This window comes from Rhea pennata, chromosome Z (genome assembly GCF_028389875.1).
Source record: "Rhea pennata isolate bPtePen1 chromosome Z, bPtePen1.pri, whole genome shotgun sequence".
NCBI classification, from domain to species: domain Eukaryota; kingdom Metazoa; phylum Chordata; class Aves; order Rheiformes; family Rheidae; genus Rhea; species Rhea pennata.
In genome coordinates, this window is record NC_084702.1 from 2,332,975 (window position 1) to 2,343,201 (window position 10,227).

A 10,227-nucleotide genomic window follows, 5' to 3' on the forward strand; every position below is an offset into this window, starting at 1 on the left:
GCAGTGGGACTGACTCATTTGTGGAGAGTGAGAGAAGGCCAATGAGGCCTGGCAAAAGGAGGCACTCGAGATGCGGAGTGTCCCGTGGGCTGGGGGTGCGGTGGTGCTGCTCTGAGGAGACGACCCCCATGGCTATCAGTGCGGACTTGTGTTTGCTGCACTGAGAGCCCAGGCTGGCTGAGGAGAAGGAGACCTTTAGACTGAATTCACCGAGTAGCCCCATCGCACACTGTTTCCCTGGGGCCTGTGACATGATGACCTGAGAACTCTTGGACAGCTGGAGATGTGGCTCTCCAGGCTGCCCCAAGAGGCCAACAGGAGTCTGTTCGCACCCCGTGTCAGGACCCCCTGCTCCCAGGTGGCTGTGTGTTCAGATTTCTGGTGTGTGCAGGGCTCCCCTCTCCTTGCTTGGGACCCTGGCCAGCCAGCCAGGGCTGGGTGTATATGGGAAAGGGGAAAAGAGGAGGACATTGCTCCTTCCTTGAAAGCAGCTCAGCACAGTCCCTGCAGCAGGGGCAGAGGCCAGGCAGAGCTGGAGAGCAGGCTGGCGCAGCCCTCCCACCCAAGGGTAGCGAGCCAAGACCCAGCAGCCCAGGGGAGGGGATGCAGGGGACGGTGGCACAGCTCTTCCCTTTCCTCATGGGAGTCTTGTCCCCCGGCTCATGGGCACACCTGTGTAAGCCCTCCACCTGATTTTCCCCCAAAGAGCTTCCATAGGCAGAACTGACAACAAAACCAAGAAGGAAGCAAAAAACCCAGGACAGTATATCATGTGGAGAATATTATAGTAACCAAGGAACTAGTTTCTGGTCAGAAATCCCCTCAGTCTCTTTTATTCTGGCCATCAGGCCTGAGGGGTGAGCTGCAGCAGACACCCGGAAGGACACAGACTGCTCCACACATTCAGGTGGTCACCAGCGGAAGGGCACCGTAGGCCTGGGATTGTCCTCCTCCTTCTACTCAAGGAGAGCTGTTGCCCAGAGGCCAGTTCCACCTGTCCCCTGCTCTCCGGAGCCAGCAGCGCAGGGAAGGCAGCTTCCATCCTGATGCTGGCTGTTTCCGTGGAGTGCCCAGGATGATGATGTTCTGAGTAGCCAGGGACCGGATGGAGGGCTCGATGTCGTTCTGCAAGGGCCGAAGGTCTGGCACAGAAAGAAAGAGAGCAGCGATGAAACCCATGTGTCTGCAGTGCCTGCAGCTCTGCACAGCTCTTCCCATGGTGAGGAGGGAGCAGGTAGGGCAAACAGATCAGCTGAAAGTTGCTGCCCAGGAGTGGCCCCAAATGCCCCTAACATATTCCTCTGCCCCAGAAATATTTCCCTGCAGCTGGGCAGGGCCTGGAGCACACTGCCCTTGCTCTGCCCCCCTCTCACACCCACCATGGCCAGCGCAGCACTGCCCTTACTCACCGCTGCAGATGTCCCGCAGCTTCTGCTCCCTTGGGCTCTTCAAGTGCCGCCCGGCAAGCCCTAGGCACACACCAGCGTTCACACCTGGCACTGCCCAGTGCGCTCCCCCCAGCACAGCGCCCCCCCCCGGGCAGTGCAGTAGCCGAGGTGGCGTGGGAACCAGCAAGGCTCCCAGGCAGCCCACCTGGGCTCCTAGATGCCCCGGCCCTGCAAATTGCTCGGAGAGGGAGGGAGCCCAGGGGCTGTGGCTCACCAAAGAACCTCACGGCCACATCTCGTAAGGATGCCTGAGAGTCCTCCAAATAGGGCAGGCTCTGGCGCAGGTCTTCTTCCACATAACTCCTGCCTCTTGCCAGCTGCAGAGAGCACAAGAGCATGGGGTTGGCACACAAGACCGTCCAAAGCCATCCTCCCGGCACCCTGCTCCCTTTGCCTGCCCCATCAGGGCTGTGGCATCTGCCAGGCAGGAGCCTTGTGGGGCTGAGCTTGGGAGAGAGCAGCAGGCAGAGTGTGGCCCCAGGGTGTGGAGAACCCGGTGTGCTGCTAAGGCCCTGTGGGCCAGGGTCTCCTTCAGCAACCTGGGAGGGGGTCAGAGAGGGGCCAGCCAAAGAGCCCCCCGGGGCTATGCGCTTGAGAGGAGGGCTCAAGTTTGCAGGTGCAGGTGGTGAGCTTGGGGCTGGAGCAGTGCAGGAGAGGCACAGCTGCCTCCCCCATGCACAGCAGTGTGTGTGGGGGCAGGTCTTACCCAGGCTGCTCCTGGCCCTTTGGGGCTCTCCTTACCAAGCACTTGCCAATCCTCCACGTCTGCCCGGTCTGGCTCAGGTCCCTAAGCTGTTCCCACTTGAGGCACTGGGCAGCGGTGATGAGGGCTTCCTGGGAGGCCTGTGCAGCAGAGAGTGGGAGATGGTACCACAGCCTGCGGGAGGAGGCCTGCTGTCCCCCTCCCCTTGGCTCGCCTCTGCCCCTTTCCCAGCCCATTGTGGGAAGAGGCAGCAGCAGGAGCAGTGCCTCAAGTGCTCTCAAGTGCGTTCAATGCCCAGAGCAGAGACACGGCACAACCAGCACCTCGGCTGCCTCTTGCTGTTGAGCAGCCCAGGAGACATCCCCCAGCACTGATGAGCTGCAGCCACAGCTGGGGTCTTCGTGGAAGGGTGCGGGGTTGCCCTCCCCTCATCACTGGCTAGGTTTGAAATCTCTACCTTGGCCACACTCTGGATCTCATCATTCATGTGGAAGAAGAGCGGGAGCAGGCACCGATGCACTTTCTGCTGCATGTGCTTCTTGGTCTTCCCCATCACAATCTCCACCAGCTCTCTGAAGCGGCAGATGGAGAGCTCTCGCAGCTGGCTGGAGTCCTGCGAGGAGGGAGGAGGCGGGGAGCTCAGCAAGGGCTGCTGCCCACCCAGGCAGAGCACCAGCAGCAGCTTGTAGCCAGGCAGCCATGTGAGGAGGTGCCCCAGGGCTTGGGCTGAGGAGGAGGCTGGGCTGGCCCTGCACCACGATTCCTGGGCGCACACCACTTGCTCAAGGCTTAGCTTGCCTGCCGCAGCAGGCGGTGCGAGCGTGTGGTCCTGTGTGGCAGTGGCCGCTGGAGGAGCTGTCTGGGCTTTGAAAGGCCCTGCACCCTGCACGGGGGGCTTGGAGCCCCCGTTGGTATAAACGTGTCGGAGGGATGTCATACAGGTGCACTGCAGAGGCCAGGAGCCATGCCAGGAGAGCCCAGAGAAGCCCGAGTGGGGAAGGCGCTGCCTGAGTGCTGCGCCCAGGGCTGGGCTCAAGGGCAGCTGTCATTAGAGAGTGCCCATCTGCAGGGCTGCGGCTCCCACCCCAGCCTTACGTCATCAAAGAGTGGCACCAGCTTCTCCACCAGCTGCAGAGCGACGGGGCCCACCGCTGCCCGGTCCATATGCTGGACCACGTTGCCGGAGACAACCAGGGCCTTCATCCGGATGTCTGTGTTGGCATCCTGCAGCATCTCCATGAGGTCTGGCAGCAGCTCTTGCATTTTTCTGGCCTGTAGAGAACACCAAACATCCTGACCGCGAGGCATGAAAGCCCAACTGGGCAAAACACCTCTGGATCTTAAACACCAGCCTCCTGTCTTGCTTCACCACCAGCACCACAGGAATTATTACTGCAGTAAACTCCTGACACGCAGCAGTTCTTGGTGAGTGCTGAGGGTGTGGAGGAGCAGGCAGCAGGGAAGGAGGACAGGAGAGCAAAAGCTCCTCCTCACCTCCTCAGCTGACCCCTCTTCTGACCTGCCGCAAGGGGCAGGTTGGTTAAGAGCCCTCTGCACTTGGAAATCCCCCAGGCAGTGGCCAGTGCCCACCCTGGCAGACTCATTCTGCCACAGAGCCCAGGGCCCCACTGCCAGGGCTCTGTGCACACCCACCGCTGGGGCACTGCAGGCTGCAGCACCAGCCTGAGAGCTCTAAGCTGACTTGGAGCAGGCTGTGACCCCTTGGCAAGAGAGGGCAAAGTGGTCAGCGAGGGACACTGGAGCGACCCCCATGCTTCCTGATCCTCAGCAGAGGCCAAGCACTGCATTACCCCCTGCCTGCTTGGCAGCCCCACGCTGCCTGACTCATGCCTTCACCTGACTCATGGCCATACGCACCATCTCTGGTCTCTTGGAAAGTGTTATGAGGCCTCTGAGCACCAGTGAGCGCATCTCCACACCTTGATGCCTCAGGTACCTCTGGAGCAGGTAGAGGACACAGCAGTCCACAGCTTTAAGATCTGCACAGCTCAGCAGCTGAAACACACAGAGCAGTGAGAGACTGGCAGAGCCTGCAGGGCTCCATGTCCCATGCAGCTCCTGCTTCCCACTCAGAGCCGTGGCCAGGGCACCAGGTGCACGCAAGGCCTGTGCTGGAGGTGGCAGTGGTTGTGGAAGGCCCACGGGCACCCCCCATGCCCTGTGCCACACAGCACACAGCACAGAGTCCTTGCTTGCTCCTTCTGTCCTCTGGACCATCTGCCGCTTGTGCCCTCCTGGTCACTTGTCCCTTCTGCTCTTGCCTTGGAAGAGCAATTGAATAGCAAGAGCTGGCACAGAGGAGGCACCGGCTGTTGGTGGTTACAAGGGTGGCAGAAATGGGCCGAGGCCAGGTGCACTGCAAGCAGCGCACTCGCTGGCCCAGCTCCATTGGCTGCCCTCCCAGCTCGTGGCCATGCCTGCAAGGGAGTGGAGGGTTCAGCGGCATCTCAGGGGCACTGCTTGCCACCAGGCCTACCTCCACAAAGAAAGCCATGGCCGGGACTTCCTGCAGTTTGTCCCCTCTGCTGAGAAGGGATTCCACGTGGCGGAAGATGCAGGAACGCTGCTGAGCTGTGTTTGTCCTCATCTCTCTGACAAGGGGAAGAAAGCAGCAGTGGTGAGGAGCTGCAGGCAAAGCTCTTCAGGGATGGCACGGCCCGCTCCACCCATTATCGTGCAGGCCAGGACTCAGCTGCAGCTTGTGTAGCCTTTGCTCCTGGAGCGGGGGTCTTTTGCCAACACACCTCCCCACTGGAAAGTCCGTGTCCAGCACCATTAGGCTCATCTGGGTGCACGACTGGAAGAACACCCGTGCTACACAAAAGCCCTGCTCTTGCAGGACGGTGCGTCACTTGCCCTCTTTGGAGCCTCCTCCTCCCGGGATCTCCCCATGTGCTCTTGGGCACACTACATCTTTCCTCTGCTCTAGCACACCACACTGGGGCAGCCCCTGTGAGCCTTTGGGGAGCCTGTGTGCAGACAGGCCGGCGGCGCTGGCTGGGGTGTGCGTCCAGTCCCCAAGGACAGGGCATTAAAGGTCTTCAGGACCTTCCTGGTGCTCTCCCACAGCCAGTAACATGGGCTCCACAAGGTGCAGCTTTTGAAGCTGGGCCACAAAGAAGCCTTGTCTGCAGCCAAACAAGGCTGAGGCAGGGCTGGGCAAAAGGGTCCCTCACCTGGCCAGCATCCTGACTCCACTGTGGTGTGTCTCTGCTCTGAGAAGCAGGTCCCAGCCGGCCCTCTTCTGGATGGTGAGGACCTGCTCCTCGTATCCAGCGCAGCAGAGCAGGGCTTTCATGGCCTGCACCGCAGACCTGCATGTGGAGCAAAGGCCAGTCACGCTCAGAGCTGAGAGCTGAGAGCTGAGAGCTGGCTGAGGGCACCTAGGAAAGGCAGGAGAAGCAGGACACAGCACCTCCCAGGGCTGGCTGGAGAAGCTGGGTCCCCTGGGCAGCATTTCCTCCAGCAGGCGCTGCTCTCCTGGGGTAGGAAGGCTGCAGCAAAGCAGATCTGCAAGAGCAGCGCCATGTAGAGCTGGGGGAAGAGCGCTGCGACCGTCTGTCGGCAGGCAGGTTGCCGAAGGATCTCGCACAGTGCCTTGCCTGCCTGCAGGAAACACCCGGAGAGAGCTCTCACTGCAAAGACATTGCTGTGGCGGTGCCTGGGCCCTTGGTCCCCATTGGCGTGAGGCTCCAGCACTGCCCTGGCCCACGGGAGACACAGCTGGAGGCTGCAGCCTGGCTGCCAGGCCACGGCCACGTCAGGGGCAGCCCTCTGGGCTCTGCTCCCACTTCTAACGTGGGCACCAGGAGCCCCCCTGTGTCAGCGTGACGTGCCTTAGGTATCGTGCACACCAGCCTGGGCGTCTGTCTCAGGCTGTGTAGCCTGCTGAGGCTGTGCAGCGGCCACGTCCCTGCCCCATCCCCGGCCCTGGTCCCGGCCCCTACCCCTGCCCCCACCCCAGTGCAGCCCCTGCCCCGAGGCAAGCCCAGCCCTGAGGGCCAGCGAGGCCTCCTGTGGTAACTCACAGCCAGGGGCAGGAAGCAGGTGTCCTCCGTGACAGCTCTGCGGCCCTTGAGAAGCAGCCGGTCCTCCAGGATGCTGAGCAGCTTCCTCAGCACCTTGTCCAAAGATGTGGGCAGGCAAACCATCACCTCCCACATGGTCGTGGCAATGCTGCAGGCCCAGGGCACCCAGTCAGCAGGGCAGCCTCAGCCACAGCTCCGTGGCCTGAGCAAGCCCCAGTGGAGCCAGGCTGCAGCCCTCGCCCTACCCGCTCCACCCATGCGTGGAGTGCCCGGAGGGCCCTGCCTGGGCAAGCAGGGGACAGCTGAGCCATGTTCACTGTGGGTCACGGGGCAGCCCGTCAGCAGGGCTCTGGGGCTGCCTTGGTCATCTGTGGCTGTGGAGGCAGGGGTGGATGCCAGCAAGGGGCTGGGAAGTATGATGAGGACAGGAGACCCCTGTGCTCTGGGCATTTCCTGCAGTTTTCCTCGGGTCCGGCAAGTAGAGAGGCTTTGGGCAGCCTCCCCTCTCCACGAGGGAAGAAGCCCTCAAGGCTCTTGGGGCCTGTACCTGTCACACGGCGGGGAGCAGTTCAGCAGGCTTATGACCACCTCACTGGGGTACAGGTAGGTCAGCAGGAGAAGGAGTATATCCAGGCTGTGCCGCGCTGACCCCGTGCTGATGCACCTCAGGTTTTCATAGATGCACCTCACGATCTTGGGCACCTGGAAGGCACACGGCTGGGAAGGAGGGCAGCCATTTCTTGGGCTGCCCCTGAGAGCTGCTGCTTCCCTTCCTGCCACGCTTTGCTGGCTTCGGATGGTGTTGCATGCCCGAGAGAGCTGAGCTGGGAGGGAGGCAGAGCCCCTCAAAGGGCTCAAGTGCAGGGCAATCCCACCAGCGGCTGCTTACGTTCTTCAGCCAGGAGGTGGGCTCCATCAGGACCACATCCAGCATGCTGGTAGCTGCCTGCAGGTCGAAGATGCTGGAGTCTCTCATGCCCTCAATGGCCGTGAGGATGATGTCCGTCCTCTCCGAGGGCAGGAGGTATTTCCCAAAGATCTAGGGGAGGAAGGAGGGGATGGAAAACGTGGTGACCCTGAGCACCCTGACGGTGCTGCTTAGCCAAGCAGGGAGAGCAGCTCTGGAGCAGGGGCAGTGCTGGCTGCGGGCTGGGGACAGCTGGAAGGAGGGGCTGCAGTGCTTGCCCTGTGGAGGAGGAGAGCAGAGGGGCGCGAGGAGGAGGGGGCAGAGTGGGGATCAGGGTCACTGGGCACTAGCTCTACAGCATAGCCAAGCTTCCTGGTGCGCAGGAGGGCTAGAGTGGCTGCGGTGACCCTGGAGTGCAGCCTTCAGACATTGCCTGCGCAGGGGCAGCGGGAACCCTCTCACCAGGGACAGTGAGGCCACAGCAGCCCCACTGCTTCCAAATCCATTTGCTCACGCAGGTGTGCTGCTGATGCCATGGCCAAGAGTGCCAGCACGGGAGGAGCTCCTTACCGAGATTATATGGCTGGTGCTGTTGGAGAAAGCAAGCCAGAAGCCAGTGTGCTCGGCTTGCCCTTCCTGTTGGAGCTGCGGGTGCTCTGCATTGTCCCCTGCCAGCTTCTTGCCTGGGCAGGAGGAATAACATGCGACAGTCAGTAGGACAGAGCAGCTTGGGCAAGAGGCTGGCACACCTGCTGAAAAAGGCTTGAAAGTTGGAGGGACTGAGCAGGGAGATTATGAGCCAGAGTCAAGCGTGGAAGGGCTGGACAAGGCTGCAAAGCCCAGGGTGCAGGGTGATGGGTGCAAGAGAGAGCTCAGGAGGGATGGAATTGGCTGAAGGGACACCTGCGTTATGTGCAGGTCCCCCAGTGCTCACAGCCTGGGAAACTGGAAGGACTTAGACAGAGCTCTGCCTGCAGTCCCCGAGCTAAAATATCCCAGCAATAAGGGAGATGTGTGTGTTGGGGGTGGGGGTGGGGGATGAACTCTTGCATGACTGGAGGGCAGCAATGTCTGGAAAAAGACCCTTTCAGAGTGGTGCGTGGTGGGATGCTGAAAAGCACTGAGGGAGCAGAGGCAAGAGAGGATGAGACTGGCTAGAAGGAGCAGCTCTTTCCCCACAAGGACAGTCATGCTAGGAAGGATGGAAAAATTGAGATGGGAGCCTTAAAGGGATGGGAAGCAATGCGAGGCTGGCAGCAACAGAGCAGGACAGCAGTATATGGGGATCAGCAGAGTTCCCTGGGAGGATCTAAGCCCTGTCAAAGTTGGGGAGGGGAAATTGCTTCCCAGGATCCAGACTAGTGGGTAAGTTCAATGGCATTTTCCCATCTGCAGTAGGACCGAAGCCCTCAGAGGGGAGAGGTGTATGGGTCAGGCTTCCCCCATGCCCCGGAGGTGTTGGGCTGCCTGGGCCCTGGGGCGAATGCAGCACAGCTGCTGCCCTGCTGCAGCCTGGAAGGGTTTCTTGCTGCTTCCTGGAGCTGAGGAGAGTGGCAGGGTGGCTAAGTGTTTGCTTGGGCACCTGTCTGTGCCCGGAGGGCCCCAAGCCATGGCACTTTCTCTTACTCTCTCGCTGCCAAGCAAATCTGTAGAGGTAGTGCAGAGCATCCGCAGCCCGCCAGCTGATGCCCTGGTCCTCGCGAGCAGAGCAGAGGAGGAGTCTCCCCACCAGCTTGCCCAGCAGGTGGAAGTCCTCTGGAGCAGAGAGGCCAGGCTGCTCTTGGCCTCCTCCAGAGGGGACGCCGACCTGGCGAGGCAGGAGCAGCGCTCAGGTGAGGCAGTTGGGGCCAGAGGCTGCTCGCAGCCGTGATCGATGGGCTATGGCAGTGTGTGTCCCAGCCCGTCCTCCTCGGCAGACTTTTAGCTCCTCGGCAAAGCCCAGGGGCTAGCTCGGCTGCCTCTGCGCAGCCCTGACCCCGCACAGCAGCCACGGCAAGGGCAGGGGGAGGCTGCCTCCCTGCAAGGTCTGCGCATGCCACCCACGGCTCTGGCAGGACCCTGGCGAGGGGTGCCAGGGTGCCGGGAGGTCACCTGCCCCGGAGGCTCCTTACCTCCAGAGAGCAGGAGCTGACGAGTGCTTTGCTCAGCCTGGCAATGCTCCTCACAGCCCTCTCGCACTCTGCTGCTCTCCGGGACTCTGTGAAGGGCAGCAGCACCTGCGGGAAGGAAAGCAACGCTCGGCCCTGGCAGCCGACAGCTCTCCCAGGAGCTGCCAGCGCCTGGTAGCATGCACGCCAGGGCGTCCTCGGGACACAGGGGCAAATCTTCGCACTGGCTTCCTGCCCCCAGAGGCCCTCCCAGGCATGGGGACAGATGCCCAGACTGATGTCACCATGTGCTGGGAGGTAGCCAGAGCCCATCGCCACTGCAGCCTCTGCTGCTTTGCAGGCGCCTCTCCACAGGGGCCTTCAGGCACCCATCCAGGAGCAGAGGGCTTTGGGGCCAAAAGCTCCCTAGGCAGTTTTCAAAGGCAAAGCTGTGCTACAGCCCATCGGGAAGGTGGAGGAAGGAAGCTTCCGGGCTGGGCTCCCCTTGCAGGCTGGGCAGGTTGCAGTCGGTCTCTGCCTTGCCCTGATCCAGGCAGGAAAGCTCGAGGGAGGGGGAGGCACGGAGCTGGCAGTGCCGGCTGCCAGGTGCCACCTGCGTAGGGCTTAGGAGGAGAGTGCCACTCCTCACAGTGCTTTGGTGCCAGGGCGAGGTTTGGGAGGAGGAGAGGATGCTGCTGAGAAGGGGCAGTCCTTTCGATCCCATCAAAGCCCCGTGAGGAGGGGGGCTGGCCTCTGCCCATGTCCAAGAGACAGAGAGGGAGCAGTCAGGAAGAGGGGCATGGTGCAGAAGCCTCCTGCTTCTCTGAGGGAGCTGGCCCCTGTGCTGCAGCATGCTCTCTGCTGCCAGGTCTGGCGAGGGCGGAGTGTGTGGGGTGCTCGGTTTGGAGGGTCCCTTTCCTTCCGTGCGAGAGACAGAGCCGTGGGAAGCACAGTCCCTGTACGGGGCAGACCTGCAGTGCATTCTGCAGCTCCCGGACGCTGGAGGTGTGCGAATCGACCGGCATCACCTGCA

General features: G+C 61.7%; 1 protein-coding gene across 1 annotated transcript; it reads right to left on the reverse strand.

The window, feature by feature from the left end:
- Positions 1 to 889: 889 nt before the first annotated feature.
- On the reverse strand, positions 890 to 9,141 carry LOC134153420 (maestro heat-like repeat-containing protein family member 7). Its single transcript, XM_062599598.1, has 16 exons — positions 9,121 to 9,141; positions 8,734 to 8,914; positions 7,678 to 7,790; positions 7,090 to 7,239; positions 6,748 to 6,902; positions 6,201 to 6,348; positions 5,588 to 5,778; positions 5,349 to 5,486; positions 4,649 to 4,763; positions 4,030 to 4,167; positions 3,247 to 3,423; positions 2,609 to 2,764; positions 2,190 to 2,291; positions 1,663 to 1,765; positions 1,410 to 1,469; positions 890 to 1,142 (listed from the first exon to the last, which is right to left on the reverse strand). The coding sequence occupies exons 1-16, from the start codon at positions 9,139 to 9,141 to the stop codon at positions 961 to 963; spliced, it is 2,130 nt and encodes a 709-aa protein (XP_062455582.1). The 3' UTR covers positions 890 to 960.
- Positions 9,142 to 10,227: the final 1,086 nt, after the last annotated feature.